Consider the following 23,413-nt stretch of genomic DNA (forward strand, 5'->3'; position numbering starts at 1 on the left):
AGGGGGGTCATGGGGGGATGAAAGTGCCTGTTGGGTATTTATTATGAAGTAGTACAAAAAACAAAGTGTGCAATGAAAAAAAAATCATTAACTGAACATTCAGTTTTGGAATTCAAAATCAAATTTAACTATTTTGAGAACACTTGTGCTATATTTTAACATTCTTGCAGCTGGAGGTGGGGGTGAGGGTGCATGGCAGCATTCAGACAATCCCCAGAAGGGCTTGCTTGGTTTTTCTATACACAAGGTAATACAATTGGTCAGGAGTGCTGGCTTAACTATTTCACATAAATTTCTGTTGCAAAGCACAGCATGCGTGAGGCTGCTCGAGCACTCTTGTGACTGTGTTCCTGGAAGGAAGGCAGCAGGAGCTCGGTGCTCTGCTCTGTGTGTTGTCATGTTCAGAAGACAGCAAGCAGATCTCCCTTCACTGCGCTTTAAGTCTTTCTGCAATTTCTTTTTAAGCAGGTGTGAAAGTAAAGAGCTTGATGTTGAAATAAGGAACCTGATAGAGAGGAGTGGCACTTCCAAGTCGTGTGAGGACCTTGAACCTATTGCCCAAGGGAGTCTGAACCACCAGAGGACTTCGTGTTCCCATAAGGTAAACACCATCCACTTTTGCAATTGTTATCTGTGAGAGCAGAACATTCAGGGCATGTTCCCCGCCTTGGTTATGCAGGAAACTGCTTGATTTCTGAAATGATGCACTGAACTCGCTATGTATTTTTTTCTGGTACTGCTACTTTGAGCAATGAAGAAGTTAAAATGAGAAGATGCTTTTCATAATGTTTTAAAAGGTCAGCTGTAGCTGCTGGTTCTGTGAAGTGCCACCCTGTGCAGCCAGCTGTGCCTCTTCGGTATCATGGGTCCATGAGACCATGTGCACCCAGAGCTCTGACATCCCTTTTGGTTGTTGTGATTGGTAGCGCTGATTTAACTGAGGATATGAAGAGATGTGAGGAAGAGAGAGCTCTGGGAGGATCAAAGGCATTTAGATAAACAGGAAGAAAGCACTGAAGAGGTAAAATGATGATTTAAACCTGCATTTCTGTGATTTTATAAACAGAAACATAAAGCCACCTGCCAAGACGGTCTTTGCTGTTTGTGTTTGAAGCAGCAGTTACCAAACATGACAAACATGTCCTAGGTTTCCTTCCCCTCCCTGTGAACAGCAAGCTGCTTTTACCATGCAGGAGGAGAAGAAAAGGAAATTCCTTCTTTCTGCCGACTGGGAAAGGAAGGAGAGGCAGGGGTGGAGGAGAGCAGTGCTGAAGATGTGAATGCCAGCACTCTGCTGGGAGGGATGGCACGCTTACCCACCAGTGTGGCTGCATCAGGAGGAAAAAGAGATCTCTGAAGGCAATGCCTCTCGAGGTGATACAGGAAATTCATGAGGAGGTGAAGGAGAGATGACTCTTCTATGAAATACGAAATTACACACAGCTCTTTTAACATGTAAACCGCCATTTCCAAAATGACTCACAACCTTGGGGCATGCACCAGGGCTAAGCCTGAGGAGGTGCCGCAGGGTCGAGCCAGTGGGATTAGAAACAGAGAGAGAGAAACTACATGGAGAAAAGGGGATTCCCAGCCGCAGGGCTGGAACAAGAAGGTAAAGCAGAAGTCAGTACCGAACTGAATAGCATCAGGCTGTGGAACTGCTGGGCTGAACAGCAAGCGCAAGTGGTCTGTGGGAATGCACAGCTCCCACGTTATCCTCTGTGACAGAAGGAGATGCAGGAAAGAATTTACGGGGTGTGAGGGAGAAAAAGAACGGCTGTACTCACGTCAACCACTTCTATGGGGTGCTTCAGTGCTTCACTCAGAATACTGTGGCAGTATTTTACCTGTAGTATTTTTATACTGTTTGCATTTATAGGACCTTTTTCCCCTTGGAAGATGTGCTTTTGTCACTTACATAGCTTAAAGGAAAAAGGCTTATGACATTGCCACAACAGGAATACATTGGCTGTTAATTCTTTGTACTTTTATGTCAAAAGAGGTTTTCACTAGGCTGGTTACTGACTTCAAGTGAGTGAACACTCAGCAAGCTCAGTGTTGGAAGCTAGGAGTACACTGCTGGATTGGGCTTTGGAAAAAGATGGAAGTGATTTTAACAAACTTATTACACTGCCAGTTATGAAGGTTTATAAAATGGTATTTAAAAAGAAGCAGAAAATGTCAATCTGTGAAATGAGATGCTAATGTAGACTTAAAATGAGGTAGAATGAGAGGAAATGCTCAAATATATGTACTGATGAAAACAACTGACAATTTTTAATTCACATTTACTTTTCTATTCCCTTTTTTTTTTTCTGCAGCATCGTGTTGCAGAATGATGTGTAGCAGGAGTCTATACAGACAAGAAGGACTGCAAGATATACATGAGGGATGTTTACCGAGGGCAGTGAGGACAAGTAAAAATACTCAATAGGAAAGGAAGAATAATACTGATTAAATTCAGAGGTGTGTCAATGTAAAGTAAAGATTATTGGCGGAGATGAACTGATTCCATAAAATATATTATAATGCAGGAAAGCCAAACTGCTAAAGCACTTGAACTCTTCTGAGTGCAGAGTGAGAAAAAATTTAACATAAAGACTCTATACTTGCAGCAACTTTGTGTTAAAACTCAAACCTGTACCTGCTTGCCACAGGTATAAATTATTAACCAAGTACTGTATCATGAAATTGGCATTTTCGTCTTCAGAACTGAGTTTGCAAATGCTTAGGTACTTGAATAGAGTAGCTGTGCCCGTGTGGGTAGCCTCACTGGCAATGACAGAAAACAGCGCATAAAAGGAGATCCTTCTATTCTACTCTAAAACAGAAGCCTGTGCAATGTTTTACTTGCTCTGAGGACACATCTAGCTCTAATTTTGTTTCCTGTGCATTAGGGAACTCATGTGAATCTGCATGTGTTATTCTGTTAGAGGGACTACCAATCTGAACAATGCAAAATGTTGAGGCTGACATGCTTATTTAAGGGAAAATCCCTTTCTAGTGCATTTCTCCTGGTGAAGCACGTGGACCTGCTTGAGACAGAAAGAGATTCTTCTGGTTTAAGAGCCAATTTTATCCTTCAACTAAAATTTCTTAATTTTTATCCTTTCACTATGCGCACCAGAAAGGGAAAAAGGGGTTGCAATGGGTAATGTCCCAAGCACTGCTGGCTAAGTAACAGCTTCCAGAATAAGGCATTTATTTTAGACAATTTTGCTCAAAGCAGAGTAGAAGATGCCAGAGTACTTTTAGAAGTGATTCAAATACAAAAGAAAAGCTAGAAAAGCTTGACCCAAATGTAAGCAAACAGAAGATTTCTCAGAAGCCACCAGATTTTAGCTGAGGTTCATCTCAGAGTGAATGTCATTTCTACCATTCTGAAACTGGACAGTACAATTGAAAAAATCTCAGCATACATTTGATTGATAGAGTAGAAAGGGAAAAAAAAGAAAGATAATTTTAATATTTTCTTATAGTCAAGGAAGGATTTGCTTTTACTTGACTGGAGGAATTTAATGGTTCTTGGTTTCACTGTAGTGACTGAACAGAGTTTTCAGAAGTGACAAGAGGCTTTCATTACCTTAATTTGTGTGCCTATTTTGTAATACTGTAACAGAAGCCTTTCCCAGAATAAAGATCCAGCACTCTCCAAAAATGAGAACTTCTGACTTCTTGTGGTGCTGATGCTTTCAAGAGGACTCAGCGTTAGCCAGAGCTCCAAGGCTCCTATTTAAATCTCGTTGCAAGATTCCCAGTGATGACTAAAAGGCTTTTGCATTCAGAAATGTTGGACCTTGTTAGAATAAAAAACTACAGATAATCCTCATTTTTAAATGGGGGTGAGGAAGATGCCTTAAGGCTGTTAATAACAGAAAGTACATAATTTCCTAGAAATAGAATAGCCATTAGTAAAGGACTCCTGAGCAGTTCAGCCCTCTTCGTGACTCTGGGGGTCAGCAGATCCTGCCCTTCCCATTTGGTCGCTGGAAAGCTTTTTCCATGCCTGGTAGCTGGCAAGATTATTTCTGTTCCTCACAGCTGTCGGTCTGCAGGAGCTCCTGGCTTCCAGCTCACTGCCAGCCATTCCTGGCAGCCATGCTCCAAAGCCTCTGAAACTTTCTTCCCTGAATGTACTCCAGTGGGTTGCCATTAAAGAGCATTTCCCCATTCACATTAGCCCTTAAAATAAGACAGCTGTGAGCAAAAATGGGAGACAAGACAAGCACTGGCTGTCACATTCATCAGAGCTGCCGAGTGGTTTTTGAGGAATAGGTGGCCAGTTGTGATCTGTTGCCATTACCTGTAGCATGGACAAAATTTGTAAGTGCCAAGGATAAGCACATGGGTGTGGATGGCAAAAAGAAAAGGAGTGTGAAGGGAGGGAGAAAGAAGGATAAATGTCTTACGAAGAATTCATGCTGATTCGGAGAACATAAACATTTTAAATTATGATTCACTGACCTTAGAGAAGGTTTCAGGCTTACTCAAGCTCCTGCAGGGGGAGGTTCGCTCACTACGGTGTTTTCTTAGTATGTTTCAACATGTTCTGGTCTGTCATTGTAATGGGGTTTTAGCAGGGGGAGTCAAGGAACAGAATGGCACGTGTGGGCATGAAGAAAGCATTCCTACTGTATGCATAGACAGAGGGGAAACTGCCAGCTCTCCGCAGAAAGAAAATGACCATTCTTGTATCAATTTGTAAGCCATGGCACTCCGCTGACTCTTCTGGAGAGCAAAATCTACACTGATTCTGTTTTCCACATTTTCTTAAACTATGTTTAAATGTAAGGAAAAGATTATTTCTATTCAGTCTCAGCCCAGCAGCAGGAGTAGTAATGTTTTGGTTTTTTATGTGAGGCAGGTATAAGAAACGTGCAAAGGGAGTGACTTTCTGGAAAGAGTGTGAACGGAAGGAAAGGGTGAAAAACAGATGAAAAAAGCATGCAAGCTACTTATGCTCTTGTTCTAGAACATGTGAATCAGCCTGGCTAGATAAAGGCCTGTGTGGCATACCACAGGGAGATTGTAAGAAGTAATGTGATGCTGACCGCTGTGGATGGGGATATGGATTTGCACGTTTGTGGAGAAGTCGGAGGTAGTAATACTGTAAGAGGTTACTAAATCTGGACTTCTCCACTCACAGACTATTCCCTGCCGCCTGCTTACTGGAGGTTTTTAAGCATAGCCAGTAAAGGGCATGACAAAGACTTCAGAGGAAGAGAAGAAATAGGGAAATTAAGGTTTGTGTAAGCATTAGGTAGGGATTTATAGCACTTGCTGACCAGTTTGTCACTGCTGTTACGTCATATTTAGTGAATTAAGTTTTTGCATGTCAGTGGCTGAAGTACGAATGATTTCACCACAGTAAAGTCTGGTTTTTGTTAGTCTTGATTCTGAGAGACTTGTTTTCTCTGCAAGCCCTTTACTGCAGTGTTACACAGAGCGCTGATTTGCACACCAGTGCTCATGTGCATGTGCCCTGGTGTCCTGTCCGTGTCTGAAGTCCTGTTCCAGTCTTTACTGTGAGAGTTGCTCAGGTAGCCTCAGGGGAGCACACTTCTTGGACAGAGCCGATGGGTGTTGTTCCTCCAAAATTTACTTCCATGGTGTTTTGTGCAGACCTGTTTACACTTTGCAGACCCTCTCTTCAGCTGTCCTTTTCTGCCATCTCTGAGCTTCCTGTGGCTGTGTAGCACGAGGTCAAATTTTACCCTCAACTCTTTAGTTGCTCTGGGTGTACTGTGCAGGCTGGCAAATTTGAACAGCTTATTTAAAACATTGCTTGAATCTGTAAACAGTCTGCTTTTGTTTTAGCTTTGTGACTGCATTTGCTGTCTGGTCTTGAACTAGAATTTTCCAGGCAATTGACAATAGCTTATTTGATTCAACAGTTTCAAGCTGCTTATAAATATGTTAAAAATGTGTTGGTTTTTTTGTTGTTGTTTTTTTTTTTTACTCCTAAAGTCCCATTGCTATCGAGAGTCTTTCTTTCAAGGAGTTTCATACATATATCTCAAATTTCTGCGGTGCTATCATGTAATTAATTTGTTTTACACTGTGTAGTAGTAGACTGATAAATTTAGTAGCTTTATCTCGGCAAAAGAAAATGAATGTCATCCCCTCATCTTTTTTTATCAGTGCCATTAAATGTTTTCAAGGAGAGAAAACAACTTTGCTTCAACCTCTCCCAGGTTTTGCAGGAAGAAGACCAGTACCTCTGAAGAGCTGAACTTCTATTTCCTGCTCACTGACTTTTCTTCTGTTCTTACAGATTTCAGACTCACTTCTCTTTTGAAGAGAATAGCCCACTATTGTTCTTATGTGGTAACGAGAACAGAAAAGCACTTGTGAGGGAGGGGCCAAGACACCTATCTCCCATCAGGTTGCTTGCAGCACTGACCAGAACCATTGCCCTTTAACCAGCCCTTGGGCTGGTTTTGGCCCCTGAATTGAATTTCCTATCAAGTCTTTTAAAAGGCAATTGGCTTAAACCACTGTCTGAAGAAGCACTGACGTTATCCATACAAATGCTGAGCTTGCCTAGCTACTTACTAAAGAGAACTTAATGCCATTTCTATTTTGTCATATATTAAATAAAATCCCTGCAGTGGAAAGTGATAGCTAAGAGTAAGATGTTACAAGATCAATTGGAACCGTTTTTAATATGTATGTACAAGCTGCAGCTAGTCAAAATCTCTATAGATTTCTGCTTGCATCAAGATGTTTCTTGTTCAACTGAAATCTGCATTTTTCACAAAATAATATTAAACAAATATTAACATTTGACAGATTTTCATTAGTTGAGGCAGAAGAGGACTTTAAAAGTATGAGAATTATATGAGATTTCCTGTACCCTCCATAAGATCGCAGCCCTGTGCTATAATACAACGCGGCAGTCTCTGCAAAGCTTTGAATCATCTGGTCTAAGAGATAATCATTCACTTTCAGTGGTCATTAATGAGATCACTATGGTATTAACAATTAAGGACTTAGGGTCCTAATGTCCGCCCAGCTTTCCACATAACTGTTTTGAACTAATCAGTGGTAACAACAACCATGTGAATGAACTCCAGGGTCTTAGCCTTGACCTCTCTTCAGAGTGATTTGAGCACCAGTACCTTTCAAGTGGGAGCTGTGATTCAGGAGCAGGGCTGTGCCCTTAGTTTGCTCTTTTGTCCCCACTTCAGTAACCGCCCAGCACCTCACTCAGCACTTTGCAGGTTCTGTTCCCATGAGTTTATATGTTTATGGCTGTGGCAGGCACAGCAGAAGGTGGTGGGACATGGCGAGAAGATGAGAGGTAGTGGCTGTTCATTTGTGTCTAGTGGCATTACTCTCTCAGTCAGCAGCTAACTTTTGACTATTCATGTGCAGTCCAGAATATAGTTTTCCTCTGTCTTGGGTGTGAGAACACAGAATTATACAGACACTCAATTAATGGATGCTGCAGAAGTGGCTGTGACAGCCCCAGACTGTAGGTGAAAGGGAGATATTATTCATTCATCAATCTCACACCACCATCTGGCTGATCTTTAGGGCTCAGTTGGTCTGTTTCCCCAGTTGTATGATAGGGCTATTACCTAGGCTTTCGCTTTGAAATCCTAAGCTTTGGTATGACATAAATGTCCAACAATGCTATTGCAATACTGGCTCTCGTTCTAAAAATGTGTGATGCTTCCTTCCTCTTCCTACCTCACTGCGGGGATTTTACTGTTTTTCTATTACTGCTTTCCCTCATGTAGTGCAATGTATGTATTAATTTAGAAGTTGGCCTTATCATGTACCTGTTTCCAGAGGATAACTTCCTTGTTTCACTTAATTTGGCTTTGGACTTAATTTTGCTTAGGCGGTGGAGAGATTTGCATTGTTTCATAGCCTGACAGTTACTGGCATATATCTGTTACATTATATGAATTGTAGGAGAAATTTCAAGAACCACAGTTGTGGAAATTACTACTGTGTTATTTGTCATACCTAGTTTTTCCTTTTTTCAGACTTCTGTTTTTTGATGGGTAGAATGGCTTCCATGTAGAATCTAAAGTATCTTTACTAAAATAAAAGAGAAGACAAGCGCAACATCAGGGCTGGGAGGATATATTTCATGTGCAAATATTTTCCAGCAGTAGCTTTCTCCCAGATTGGGTTTTGTATTTTGGAAAACAGAATTTGTCTAGTCACACATTATGAACCAGAAACCTGGAATGTGGCTAGTAAATTCCACCATTTCACAGGATTATTTGAGTTTGATTAATGCTGTTTTCCAAATTGAAAGATCTCCTGAAGATTTATATTATTCTATGTCACATTTCGCAGGCCAGTTTTTGTTTATTTGCTTTTCAAGCAATGGAATAACTTCTGCCCTCACTGAAAAAAGACCTCAGACCCAGGGATCTATCCACAGTACAGAAAATTATTTTTCTTTCATCTTTCCTTCTCAAATTCATAACCAGTCAGAATTCTGAGACTGAAGACAGCAATGCTTTGTGCTTTTATATTTTCTCTTCGCTTTGCACGTGAAGTCTGTGGAAACCTTTTCCTTGCTGATCTTTTCTGTGAGCATAACTTGATAATGTCATCCTCTTTTTCCAAGTGGGAAACTAAGAAATAAGATCAAAGTATTAAGACTTGAGTACCTTGAAGCTAGAACCATGCTTAGAGTTACTGACTAAAACTGCAAGTCCTTGTGATAAGAACAAAATCTGACATTCTGCAACTCTGTGCCGCCCTTCTTCAAGGAAAGTAAATCAGTTTTCCAGGTAAAGTGCTGCCCCTGACAGCCTGGTCTTTGTATGGGTGTCCTCTTCCTCATAGCTGTGAACGTTACAGCCTTTCTAAGCATGATTCTCTAATTTCAGCTATCATGGTGGTTCGCACTGTCTTACTGTCACTTAATATTTACCATACTTACGTAAGTTCTTTGTTTCAAGTGGAAGCGGGGATAGAAAACCCTGCTGTTCTACTTGGTGAGAAAAAATGTACCCTTCTTTCCCTTACACATATAACTTCCTCTCAGGGGCAAACTGCCCAGTCAATTGCAATTTACATACAGAGCACTCTGTGCTGCTTTGCCTGGTGAATTAGTCATAGGCAGTGTGCTTGAACCATTCTGGGAAGTCCCAGATAGGAAGGAGGAAAAGGTTAAAATCAAAATTCCACCACCTAGTCCTCAGTCCCCACTGCTTCCACAGGCAGCACTCGTGTTTCTCCTGAGGTTCTGTGCATTTTCCATCATCTTTCATTGCTCTTCTTCTTTCAAAGACCTGCAGCGAGACAAATGCTCAAGGCCGTCTTGGAAGCACGTGGGCAGATGTGAGTGAAATGGAAGCTCCAGTAGATCCACTAGAAGTAAGTGAATGTTTTGGCTCCCTCTGAAGTGCTATTTGAATTGAAAAACAATCAAAAACAATTCAACACATGATGGACATGTAGTTGTTTCAGATGCTTTAATTTAAACATGTTGTTGAGCTTCTACAGGAAGAGAGATTAATTGTTTTCTTGAGGTCAAGTGCTCCAACATTAGAACTTGGCAGGACTGGCCATAGGGTAAATACATTGTCAGGATTTGTACCTATGAAGAAACACAACAAAGATACTATGTGATTTTCTTCATTGGTGTTGGCATTAAATTCTGCAGTTGAAGGAAATAAGTTTACCTCAGGAGTCATAAGATCTCAAAAGTGCTCCCACTTTTATTCTACATTTTCTTATTTATTGATTAGAATACAGACTACGGAGAAAAAAATGTCCCTGATCTGATGCAGTGTATTTGTATGAACATGAATGTTTTTTCCAGGCCAATTATCTTATATACATATATATATATATCTCACATGCTTGCCTTCATGAGAACCCATAGAAGCTTCTTGAAAATTATAATATATGGCATTGCCATTACAGAAATGAGGACATAGCTGCTGTTGTCCTGCATGGGCACAAGTTTTATGAAAGAATTGGAGATTGGACTGATTTTCCTAATTTCTTCAAATAGCCAATTCATTTTCTGTGTTGCTTGTTTTGAACCCATTGTTTTAAAGGTTATTGCTCTAGGCCTGCAAACACTGGGTGCAACATTACTGACTATTCTAGTTCTTGTAAATGAAGGGAATTGCTTACACCCACTTCTAACTTATGCTCAACTTCTGTGGCTTGCACTATTTGTTTGTAGTACCATCTGTAAGATGATTAAAAGCCTATTTTGTGTTCTGCAACTGAGATGGTGCAAATAGTCAGAATTCTGTTTATTTTGTGATCCATTTGCATAGTGCCTCTAAAACACAGGCCAAGCAGGGTTAAAGCAGTTGTATGCTTCAGAATCCACTGCCAGAGAGTGTTCATAAAATCATCATAGAATGTCCTGGGTTGAAAAGGACCTCAAAGATCATCTAGTTGCAATCCCCCTGCTGTGGGCAGTCACCAACCACTAGACCAGGCTGCCCAGAGCCACATCCAGCCTTGCCTTGAAGGCATGGTACCGAAATTAAATAGAATGTAAGAAAATGTTGCTGTTTCACGTTCTTTGCGTGCACGTAGCAAGGTGGATGGGCATTTTATTTGATAATCTTGACTTGAAGAGAGGATGCTGAAAACATTCATTTTAAGCACTTTTTTTCTCCAGACAAAGCAGGTATTACCAAACAAACAGAAGACTGTATTAGCCAACTCTCAGGAGCGACATATCCTCTCACTGGAAAGACAGAGACAAGAGGTAATCTTGAATTTACTTACCCTTAACCTTTACAGTTATAATCTTTATATATAATATAATATTTTGAGAACCGTCTCCAAAATCAAATTATTGCCTATTATAACACGGATATGAATCCAGAAGAGCAGAGATTTTTTATGTCATAAAGGGCTAATTTTCTTAATGATCCGTATGGTAAAGGCCAACAAATCACTATGAGTAGTAGCAAATGGAGACTTATTCACAGGTTGCAGCAAATTGGGAGCTGTTTTCTTGCTGAGCATCCCAAAGTGTGATCCTGTATCCTAAAAATCAAAATGCTTCTGAGAGACCTATTTGGCTTTCTTCAGTAAAAATGCACACACACTAATTTCAGTCGTAATACTTGCATAAAAGTTGTTCTCAAGTCTTCCCTGTCTTGCGTGCCTACTATTTTTCAGTTTAGTGGTACTGAGAAAAGCAAGCAAGCTTTGCACTCAGTAGTAATTGCAGTTAATATACACGTTCTATTCACTTTTGAAGCCAGTGACCTTCTAATTGCAAGTAAGAAACTCAAAGCAGACTAACAAGACGTCCTTGGCCATGCAGGAACTGCAGCTTAGGGAGTTTGTTCAGTCTTGCTAATGATTCACTTATAATTTATTGTATATTTGCATGTTTTCAGATTGTTACTTCCTGAACATCCATGTACTGTAACTGAAATAGCAAAGATCTGGCAGATGGGCCATAAAGCTTGCCAAACTTTCCATTTGCTTTCTCTGATATGAACTGACCAGACAACAAGGAGATTGTGAACACTCATAGCTTTAGGACCAGGATGCCAGTCTCTTTTATTTATTGACAGTGTTGAAATAAGAGTTATTTACTGTGACTTCCTGATAATTGCAGCTTCTGGAGGTGAACAAGCAATGGGATCGTCAATTTAGGACCATGAAACAGCTTTATGAAAAACAGGTAACAATGTTGATTACTTCTATTGGAATATGAATGTCACCTGCTGCTAGTTAGTTAAGTCTGTGCTTAAAATCCAGCCAGACATATCTATAGTGAGTATCTTTGAAGAGATGGGGCCAGGAAGCATCATATTGACTTTGTCTTTAGCTCACAGAGGTAAAAATGCTTCATCACATACAAGTGAAGATAATGAGTGCACAATCTTCAGTGGGATAAAATAACCCAAGAACAGGGTAGCGGGCCATCTCTCCAAGTAAGGAACTGGGCTGGACATGACAGCGGAGATCTTCATGCCTTCCAGAAGGGCACGCTTCAGAGCATAATTAACTGAAAATCAGCTTGTGGTGTCTGACGTGTCCAGCCACTGATCCACAGTTGGTTCTTGTCCCACCTCTCGTGGTACTTTACCACTCTGGTTTATTAATGGGGTGCTTTCAATTTCTTTTGATATTCCAAAAAACAAGTTGGTTCATAAACTGGCACTTCTCATTTCTTATTTCCTTCTATGAAAAGGAAGTTGGCTGAGTGACCTCATGTACTTATCAGGAAAATTTTCTTTCCAATATGTTCCAGTAAGCTTTATTGAGATCCAGATCATTTCTTCCTTAATTTCTTTTTTTCCAAAGAGAAGAATTCAAATGATTCTTCCTCATTTAATATGACACATTTTTATGTCTCTGGCTAAATTACTTTGGATGTGCGCAACTGCAGAGGTGGTCCATGTTGTAAAGAGAAAGGAGAAAAGAACATTAAAATGAAGAATTCATACAGAGGAACAAGCCCATGGTAGCTGTGCTTTGGCAGCAAAATCAGTGCTAGAATCAACTGATTAGATGCCATGAAAACAATTGCCCAGAGTCATTAAGACTGCAAACAAGGAGCAGAGCTTGGAGTCAGGGAGGTGGGGGGAGGAGTAAGTGACTGGGAACTTTACGGACAAACATATCCACTCCTTTACACCCGTCTACTGAGAGCTGAAAGGATGTGGAGGTGCCTTTGGTGTGCTGAGCCTTTCAGCACGCACAGTCAGCCCACCATGGTATGTTATTCACTTTTCAGCTGGCAGAAGTGAAAGCAAAACTGCATGTGTCAGAGAGGAGAGTCAGTGAGCTGGAGGAAGAAAGACATCGACATCCTCCAGAAAAGGAGAGGTTGCAGGTCCTGGACAGAGACAGACCATCGCAGGAAACGGTAGGAGAGTGCACTCTGTTACCCAGTGCTGAACACTGTCCTGCTATTTAGCTCTTGTAGAGAGCAGCGTGGTGTGGGTTGTTGTACAACCAGTAGATGGGGTTGTGGTGTTGGGTGCTCTTCAGTACTGGACTCAAGGCAGTGTCTGATCGGAGAACTATACGTGGTGAGACAGTTATTTGCATAGAAACTGTCAGACCACACAGCAGTAGTCTGTGTGTGGGAATAAAGGGCAGATTGATGTGCGCAGTGCAGAGATGTTCTGCCTAAGTGTTAATTTAGGGTAAATTTTTTTGAGCGCTCAGTGAAAGAAAATACTACAGTGATTTTAAGTGGAAAAGGTGCAGATTTATATAGAATGCTTGACAATAAATACTAAGGGAATGAACTGAACTCCATAATACCCCCACTTTTTGATACACGTTTTTACCTGTGGGCTAGTGTCAGCGGTTTACAACTGGCTGTCTGAGGTCCCCTTAAAGATTACAGATGTTAAGTGTTGAAAGTGATCGGGCTGATCAGTTGTAGCTCTCTGTTCTAGAGAGGCATTCACCTCACCCTGAGAATAGTCAGGCACCTCTCTCGGGAGTCCTTATGCAGTGGCTCTTGCATAGAGATGTGCACTGGATGTCGGATCCCTGAAGGTGAATTCCCACTAAAGTAAACCCACAAACCATTGTCATGCTTTAAAGCAAACAGTGTCATTATGAACTTGTTGAGTCACTGCCTGTGTTTACCCTCAGTGTGCAGAAAACGTGAGACAATACATCTTCCTGTCGTATTACTAAAGTTTTTATTGCCCACCCTTTACAATATGATAGCTGTGAAAAATAGCTACCTTTTTGAAAGGGTATGCTCTCCATTTATATTTTTATTTTTCTAACTACTTGCACAAATAATGAACAAAATAACTCTGTACTCCAGAAACCCCTTACACGTTCCAGCCTCAGATCAGCAGTTTCTTTACAAATTACATGGTCAGCCAGAAAGTGCCTCTATTCCCTTTGAATTTCTTTACCTGCTGGATGCCCTGCAGGAGTGCAGAAGATCTATACCCTTGCAAATATAGCTGCTAAAAGCAGAGAATTTTGAATGAGCAACGTGGTTTTTAATACCCACATCAATAACCAGGCTACCCATGGGGCTAGATAAAGAAAAAGCAATTCCAGGGGATGATCCAGAGAAATGCTTAAAGTTATTCAACTTGAAAACACATGAACAAGATTTGTCTTTATTGTTCATCATACCAAAGGGACCCAGCCTGACAAATCTACCAAGGTTAGATTTGTTGGTCTATATGTTTTGTTGGTCTATATATTTCTTTCTAAAGCGACTAACATTCTTCATAACAGCATTTATTTTTGTTAAATTCATGTATGTGTATATTATTTCCTTAGAAGACAGCAACGGTTTCTTTTTCAAATGTTCCACATCCCATCCCATAGCCACGGAGCTGGGAGAGGCTGCAGAAGGCTATTGCCAGGGCAGGGTGTTAAGGTCTTTGGTCTCCAATTGCTTATCTAATCCCACAGCCTGACCAAATCTTTACTTATGTATTTAAATTCAGAGTAGCCATTCTTTGCATTTTTTCCTGACCCATTTGGGAAAGCCAACAGCAGCAAATAGTCCTGAGGCAGATTACCCACTACTGCTGTCTTATGGGGATATTGCCTTTTTTGATGCCTCTGAAGGTATATTTCAGAAAGACAATGTTGTGAACTTAGGTATCTGCCCCATGACCTCTGTGGCCCACAGAGGAAAACCAGTACTTTTGGAAATGCAATTTTTTTTGTTCCTTTTGGGCTCGACTGTGTGCCCATAAACAGTAATCAAAGAGTTACAGTAAAGTCTAGGTGCCAGAACACCTAAGAATGAGCATTGAATAAGAAGAAATAAGAATGTGGATGGTTCAAAAACATGAACGAACTGGAAATCTTTACTTACAAAGAGCCATGTTCCCTAAATTCTCAACCCCCGAGAAGAAGAATGTGTGCTAGGAGAAGGGGGTGGTAGTGGTGAAGCATAGATTATAATAAAAACCTATCAGAAATTTAATTTTTATTTTTATTCATTTTAATACTTTAAAGCATACCAGCTTGAGCTAGCTTCCAAGTTCCTATACAGACGTTACAAGTAGCCTAGAAGAAAGGAAAATAAAGCTACCTCCTCTGTAAGTGGCAGTTTCTCAAGGGTGTTTTTCAATGACTTGACATGTACGCTGTGATTCATATCTCCTGAGCTCAAGCATGAATGCCTCATAACTTGCTGCACGGAGATATGCCTGTTGCACAGAAAGAGCATTCATATGGTATCATATGTGTGTGATTGTTTGATTTCATTTCTTTATCACATAAGGCAGCTGCAGAAGTACATTTGAAATACTTTTTTTTTTTTTTTTGTAGAACAGGCCATTCTGTTCAATACATGTAAACAGCAGACAACATGACAAAAGCAGGCTAGCAAGGAATGTTTTTCCCTGGGAGAGAAAGAGGGAAGCTTACACATCGCCAGCTACTTCAGGCTGTGATCTGAATCTTATCTCCCTTCACTGTAAATTGAAAATTGCTGAAAGCAATAGGAAAAGAGAATTAAATTTAATTTTGCAAATCTGTCCTACTAATTCCTACAGTACTATCTTGAAAGAGTACTGTAAGCCTTGTTGCAAATAGGAGCATCTTTGTGGTAGCTTGCTCAGAGGAAACAGTGTAGACAGACACACCAGGAAGGGTCAAGCTCAAGGCATCAATAACTGTGTTGGGGTCAAAGAAGTGGGTTTCTGTAAGCCTTGGTTGGTACCATGGTAATTCTTGAGCAGGCTAAGGCTTGCCTTAGTTTCTCAAGTAGTGGGAAAAGCTCTCAGACTGTATAATACTGAGAAGTGGTTTTATCTTCAATGTTATATGATATTGGGAATGGCTGGGACTCCACGAGCCTCTATCCCTGGCCTTATAGTATGAGCAGATGTGCTTGAAGCAGGGCTATGATGGTCATTTTAATGCTACTGTTTGCCGTGGCCTGCCAATTTTTTCATGCCATTGTGCAACTGCAGATTGTAGAGAGCAAGAATTTTGTCTGCTGTGTTGCTTCTATCTCATCATAAGCTGAGTGGTCAAAATGGTTTCAACAGACTTGATCATTTCTGGGTTTTACTAACCACCCGCCTTCCTGTTGCTTTCCTTCACAGCAATGTTTGGGACACCAGAAATTCAGCAAATCTTCCAGACAGCAGATATTCTGAAAACTGTTCTCAAAAAATGGTTCCATCTGCATTTCAACAGCATTTCTCTGTGTTTTTGCATCCTAGAAAGAAACAAAGGTTTTCAGTGAAGCCTTCCATGAAATAAAGGAAGAAAACAAGCTCCTGAAGCAGAAGAATGCATCAATGATAAGAAAACAAGAGCACTATGAGTGTGAAATAAGTCGTCTCAATAAGGTAGGAACAAGAATGAGACACTGACCAGAAAATCACTTCTCCCTTTAATTCTAGTGCCTCTACAGTAAAGTACTGACACCAGCTGATGACCTTCTTTCCAATCCTGGGTGGACAATCCGTTCGTGACAGCAAACTAACCACTGTTAATCTGTAGATGACAGATTCTGGGAGCTGGGGAAACAAGAACGAACTGAATTTAGCAAATACCTGGGCACACTGCTTTGGCAGGCAGCAGAGATTGCACTGTAAAGATTAAAGTAAGAAAATCTCTGGCTTTTTCTGTGAAACTTCTCTGTGTCATATTTATGCTCTTTCTAGGATTCTCCTTGTTAAAGCAGAAGGGAGATAGGAAATGGCAGAAAGATACTTTCATATGCGTCTAGGGAATCACTGCTTTAAAAAATTAATTTAAAAACTTGTTTTACATATGTTTTGTTTGAGAATGGCTTCTCTTCACAAGACAGATGCTCCTGTCCTTGTATGCATACCTACATATGGGTATATGTATATTCTCATGTGTGTATATATTGTTGAGGAAATTGCCATAAAATAGCTCAGTATTTGTTTTTTGTTTTTGTTTTAATTTTCCATTGGAGGGAAAGTAAAAAATGTAACTTAGTTTGATCGGAAGATCACATGAAGCAGTGGGTGTTTCCTAACAATTCTATATTTCATGGTGAACCACAAATGCTTCCTGAGGAAATGCACTGCAGTAACCATTGGTGTATATCTTTAAGTGCGACATAAGCTGGAGGACCTGCAAAAGTCAGGGCGAAAAAGCAGCGTTGCCATATTAAAATCTGACAGAATTTATGATTTCTAACTCGTTCTGAAATGCATTAGCAAGACTTGCTCAAAACCTTACTGTGACTTTCATTTTTTGTAAAAACAGCTTACTTCAATGTTTTATTTTGCTTTCTTATCTTATAATGTTATTGAAACTAAGATGTAGATGAATAAAGCATACTTTTAAACAAAACATCAATTTCATGCAATGTGCTTTCTAACATGAGTGATGCTGATTTTCTGTGTAACTGCATCCTTCACATCTCATGTCATGAATGCATATAAAACTGTGCTATTGCAATTTCAGTGACATGAAGTTCTTTCAAATTCTCCTAAATCAAACTTGCATCTTAAAAATAGTTGAAGCTCCTTCTACACTGCATCTTTTGGAAGGCTGTTCTGGAACTGCATCTCTTCTTTCATTAGACAGTTTATCTCTTTCAATTGGGCTGAATTTATTCTGGCCAGTTGATATTCATTTGTTCTTATGGTAGCACTGTCAAACAGATCTGCTTCACTCCTGCCATTACCCATAGTCTTTACCTTTAGCTACACAGGGCAGTCATATTTTCACTAGAGGACAGTTTAGTTAAGCTGACCCAATTCTTTTGGTCTCTTAATATATAACTGTACTTGCTGATATGTATGATTTTGCATCTCAGTCATTTTAATTGCTTAGTTCCCTTTTTATTGAAGACATTACTTGTTGTTTTTAAGTACATTTATGTCGAGTTCCATCCAACGTTGATCCAGTCATCTGGAGAACCCAAAAATGCAGAGTTTGGTATGATCCTGCTTTGATGTTTGCATAATGAAAGTGATGCTGTAATGCCAGAATTGTTTGCCATGCCATGTCCCAAAATTGGCTTTCCTGTTCACCATACAGCTCAAGTATTAAACAAATTTCTCTCTGACTTAATGCATGATTTTGCTGCATTACCATCTCAGTTATGTTATTCAACCATAGACTGGAATGTATTTCCTTATTAAGAAAATCTGTGAGCTGTTGTTATTTATTTATTTTATTTAATGAAAGATGTCAGGTTAAACCATGCTTTATTTCGTCCCATTTCTCATGTCGCTGTGGCTATTCTCTTCAAAATTTATTCCCAGGCCTAAAAAAGGATTGTGGTTTGATTAAGGTATTTCTAGATGCATGGGCTATTTATCCTTCTCATAACTTTGAGAATAAAGCTAGATTTTTTTTGGTCATGCATTTCCCTTTTTGATGTAGAAAAATTCAGGAAATCTCTGGGTGGCTAATCTTGCAATTTCAGGTTGTGGTTTTCAGTATTTCTGAATGAACAATATTTGACGCTACGTGAAGTTAAGCTGAATTTAACTCAGTGAGCTGGGGCGCGTTCCTCATTTTTACGTATTGCTTGGATCTGTGCTCTTTTATCCTTCTTCTTGGGTAATATGATCTTTAGTCTTGCTCAGAGCATCACTGCATAATACTTTTCTGTTTGTCCTTATTTTTATAATGAAAGAAGCTTTTATTATTTAATTTATTGTGCAACATACAGCTCACGATACCTTCCATCTAATTACCTAGAATCATGATACAAATGCTTCATTGGCCATTGTAGCTGCTAGCGAACAACTTCCAGTCTAGATGCCAATGTGAACTTTGTTTTTATTATTTATTTTGCTATTTGTGCAGAACACTGAAATGTCACATTGTCTAAGAGATTAGTGGAGGCTGGAAGGGACAAAAGGAAGATCAATCAGTGAGCTATTCATATCTTTATCCTGCCATATCTTATGTTCAATCTTATTCATGCATGACTTAGTATACAAACTTTGCCACTATTATATACCTGTTTCTCTTCTGCACTGACCTTAGGACAGTAGCTTGTCAGATAAAAGGCCTCCCTTTTCTCTTCTGCATTCTTTGCAGGAAGTGCTTTTTTTTGTTCTCCTTTTGATACTTTATGGAAGATGAAGTCCATAATACTGCTAATCCTTGTGTTACATTAGATGCTGTTTTTAGTGTTGTTTTTTTTTTTTTTTGTCTACTTCCTCTTCTTACTCTTCCAAGTGATCCTCCCCTTTCTCTTAAGACGTGAATAGTACAGGGCCAGCCATGAGGAGCTGGAGACCATCAGCAAGAACAGAGCCTTCTGAAATGAATGAAGTTAGTTTAGTCTGTACATCCTGTGAGAGACATAGAAAAGTACTCAAGCTGTAGTATTTGTGCTAGAGTAAACAAGTATATAAGTATAGTGTATGGTTATAGACAGAAAGTGGTAAGAGTAGTTTAAAAATTATTCCAGTCCAAGGGACTGCTGTGGAATACTACTAAATACAATCTTCTAAGAAAAGTAGCAGAATTTGACTGAAAAATAGCGTAAGAGCATTCTGTGTAGTGTGTGTATACATAACTCCCTCTAGTGACAAACTAAAGAGACTACATAACTTCCGTTCAAAGGGAATTTTCGCTTTGGTTCTGGTTGAAGTCTGTGCTCCTTCTGCAAAGGTTGTTTGTTTTTGGACTCAGGTTGATTTAGATACCTACCTCAGTTTTCCCAAATTCTGATTTACACAGGTAAATGACATTTCTGGATGAGAATTGCAGCTGTGATTTCCACAGTTATTTGTTGCTTGTAGTTGTAGGTAAAAACACAGTCTTCTAAACTATTCTGTCTCAAATTCATGGGTGCAGTGTGGGCACTCGGAAAATTTGGACTTAGTCATGCATACATGTTATTATTCGTGAAGTTAACATTGTGTGTATAATTGAAGCAACTGCAAGTGAAGGAAAAGTCTGCAACTCACTCTAAACTGTTTATTTAATGAGAAAACATTATAATGTATTAAAATAATTTTTCTGGTGTGATGAGTCTCAGTAGTAAGTGTCATATTTTATGTTGCAGGCCCTTCTGGATGTGTTGAAAAAGAACTCATCTGTCTTAGGGACTACTTCAGAGACGGGTGACAAGAACAGCCTGGATGACATGAGAACCCAACTTGAAGTTCTCAAACAACAGGTAAGAAAGGCTTGAAGAAAGCCTGGCTGAATGTCATACTATGTGGTTTTGCCTTCACTCCCAAGAACAGTGCCTGGCTGACTTGCTATGTAGTACTTTTGAAAGGAAGTTGTAGGAGCTCTATGCCATTCAAATTGGCGTTTCCTAAGATGCTGTCATCACAGAAGAGTCCATAAAGTGAAACTGAGTCCTTGCAAAGGCCTGGAGCAAGGCTTTGTGTAGGACCTCAAGCAGCAAAATGGCTTTTGTGGTTCTCGGAGGTGTTCTGGCAGCCTCTTGTTATGGGCTGAATTCATCCAGAGAGACCACTGAACTTCATCAGTTACTGATGAATTGGTCGCTTGTGTCTTCTGTTTCGTATTTCATAGAAGTTGAAAGCTTAATTTGCCAAGGCCAGAATTCTCAAAACAATTCATTACTGTTGGTCTTGCAGTGGTTCAAAGCATGAGGCAAAACATTTGCATCCATAACCTGTATGCCTGTCACTATAGGAAAGTGTATTTATTTTTTTTAATCTACATTTCAAGCAGTTCAAGTGTTTTGTGCACTCTCTGTCTTCATATGAAAGAATCTGGTTAAAGCATGATACTTCACAGATAGTTCTGCAACTTAGGTCTGTCATCCTGGACAGTGTTAAGGTTAGCATTATTGACACACAAATGGATGTGATCAGAATGGAAATTTTATTCAATAGGAATAAAATACTTGTTTCTGTCACGTTTGACAGCAGAGCCAGAATTTGCTCTCTAATGTAATGCTTGCCACATGCTGGAAAATAAAACCCTGCACTTGATTGTGCAGTAATGAGTTATTTCATTCTGCACAATAAAATAGAGTAAACCAAGTTTTTTCAGAATTCTCACGGGGTAACCATTTTATGAATGTATTTTTCTGGTTGTATAAATGAGTGCAGTGAGTCCAAACTTCCTTCTGCACAAAGTGGAGCAGGAGGCTTTAGCTTTACAGAGAGAGGGATCCTTGGGACAAACAGCGATGTGGCAGAGTCTCACCAGATCTCGGCTGTCATCAGCCCGCCTCTGGCCACTACAGACGAGTTGAAGGCATTCATTCCTTGGGAGGTGTCCCTCCCTTTCTCACGGCAAGAGAATATCTGACAAAACTGTGACAAAGTTTGCTTCTTTGCAGCTTCAACAAATCCAACAGCTGGGGATTGAGAGGGAGGTGAAACAGCAGAGAGCGAAGCAGGAGAGAAGAAATGAGGAAACGCTGAGATGTGTGTAGATGGACAGGGATACAAGAAACCTATGTGTCAATAGGCGACAGCTTTGCATCTCTTTCAGGGGATCACAGTGCTCGTGCCTCCTTCAGCCACAGGCTGTGGAGCTGAGACTCCACGTGGCCACACAGAAAGCCTTTGTTCATATTTACACCATGTTATTCAGGAAAGGGATTATATCTAGTGGGGGACCTCTAGGCCCCAAAAAAACCTTGCAAAAATTAGCTGCAACAGGCGAGTCATGAAAATAATTTATGGAGCCCTATGTTGACTTTTTTCGTTCCCTGAGGCGTTAACATTTCTTTAGTCTTCCTGTGAAGTCATAATACTGCTGCCAGCAAAAAGCAAACTGGGTCTGTGCTATGGGCAGAGCTTGAGCCGCAGCAAATAAACTCGGCAAGCAGACTGTCAGCAGACTTTAGTGACCAACTGGAAGGACAGGAAAGGACTACTGGAAGCTCTGATGGTCATTCACACTCCAGTGTACTTCTGCTGTTATTTGTCTGTGGAAGTGCCACCAACCTCCAGCTTCACACAACATGGATCCCTGTCCATGAGCAGAAGAACTAAGCCAGCTTAATGCCAATTAACTTACAGACTTGTATTTTGCTTCCGAATACGTTTGCTGTCTGTGTCCTGAGTGGTCAGATGTTTTTTAAATGGGATGTGGCTCTATGACCCCTGGTGACATAAGAAAAGATATTTTATTCCTCAGTATCAAAAGGCAACTTGTCTTCTAGGAACTGGGTCACACCCCCATGTTTGCATTCCGAATTGTGTGAGCCATGTTCCCCTCTGCCTCTTCACTGAGATGGGTAGGCTCTTTGCACAGCAGTTTGAGATGAGGAATCAGAGGTCCCATATCACAGACAAAAGGCACACTGGCCAATTCTTTTTCCACATCCCTCTTCCAGCTTCTAGGGCAAGACATCCTCCTACAAATTTCTCCCCACAGTGTTTCAGCCAAGGTCTAAAATTCTTGACAGTCCTGACTAGTCCAAGTCTTCTGGTCATTAATATACAGCTCTAAATAGTACCAATATTTCCACACAGCTTACTCCTTTGATCTGCACCGATGTTAGACAGAGCAACATACAAAGTAAAGCTGCAGGCAACTGCAAAGGCGTAAAACAAGGCAGGCTCAAGGCTGAGCTTGTCATGTGGTGTTCAATGGCAATGGAAAAGGCAGGACATTTTTTAATCATAGCTGTTCATCGTTAGGTTGGATAAAATGATACTGCTCTGTCAGACTGTCTGCTGGAAGCTGGCTTTTTGTGCTATGCCAGCACCTGCTGCCTCCACCAGGATGCTCACTGAGGTAGAAGAGGGAGTTACAAGGGCTTGTAATTGAAAGGAAAATAAGGGAAAAAAAGGTAACCTGTTTTCTTTACTACTGTTTATTCCTCAAAAATATCCATGTCTTTAATCTTTGCAATCATATTTATAGTCTTAAAAATGGATATTCTCCAGTAATTACATGTGTCTATGAACACTGAAGCAGCAGACTGTTTCAGTTGATATGTGCCACTGGAGACTTGTCATTTGGTATTTTTAATTTTAAAAAAAAAAAAAGATGGAGGAAAATCTTTTGCTTGCAGGATTGTAAAGAGGGATCCTTTTAGGATGCAAGCCACTGGTTGGCCAATGTTTAAAAAGCAACTGCACACACACAAAAAAGTGGATTAAAATTTCTGTTGTGGCTCTGCTGAAATTCACTGACTCGGTCATAATGATTGCAGGTACAAATATATGAAGAAGACTTCAGAAAGGAGAGATCTGACAGAGAAAGACTTAATGAGGAGAAAGAAGGGTTGCAGAAAGCTAATGAGAGATTACAGGCTCAACTGAATAAACTAAACTCTCAGGTACGAGTCAAAAGAAAGATGCTCTTGCCAACACATGCGTATTTTTATTTTCTCACTCTCCACACAACCCAAGGCTTTCTGGCTCCTATTAATTGACACTGAATTTTATGTGAGGTCACCACCTGGGATGAAATCATTCTGAAGTAATGCGTTAAAAAGATGAGAAATGATTACAGACAACTTCCAAGTTAAGCAGATGAGGGGAGTGTTTACTGCAAAAATTCCTCAAACGAATCTTAAAATGGAGGGGGGAATCGAAAACAAATCCAG

General features: G+C 40.2%; 1 protein-coding gene across 1 annotated transcript in view; it reads left to right on the forward strand.

Annotated features, from left to right (window-relative positions):
* TNIP3 (TNFAIP3 interacting protein 3) overlaps positions 383–23,413 on the forward strand; it is a 37,393-nt gene continuing 14,362 nt past the window's right edge. The window contains exons 1-8 of the mRNA XM_021394699.1: positions 383–601; positions 9,262–9,348; positions 10,619–10,708; positions 11,576–11,641; positions 12,701–12,832; positions 16,137–16,265; positions 19,928–20,041; positions 23,018–23,143. Coding sequence (XP_021250374.1) covers positions 398–601; positions 9,262–9,348; positions 10,619–10,708; positions 11,576–11,641; positions 12,701–12,832; positions 16,137–16,265; positions 19,928–20,041; positions 23,018–23,143 — 948 coding nt within the window. The 5' untranslated portion in view covers positions 383–397. The remainder of the gene's footprint in view (positions 602–9,261; positions 9,349–10,618; positions 10,709–11,575; positions 11,642–12,700; positions 12,833–16,136; positions 16,266–19,927; positions 20,042–23,017; positions 23,144–23,413) is intronic.

The sequence above is a fragment of the Numida meleagris genome, chromosome 4 (assembly GCF_002078875.1).
Source record: "Numida meleagris isolate 19003 breed g44 Domestic line chromosome 4, NumMel1.0, whole genome shotgun sequence".
Taxonomy (NCBI): Eukaryota; Metazoa; Chordata; class Aves; order Galliformes; family Numididae; genus Numida; species Numida meleagris.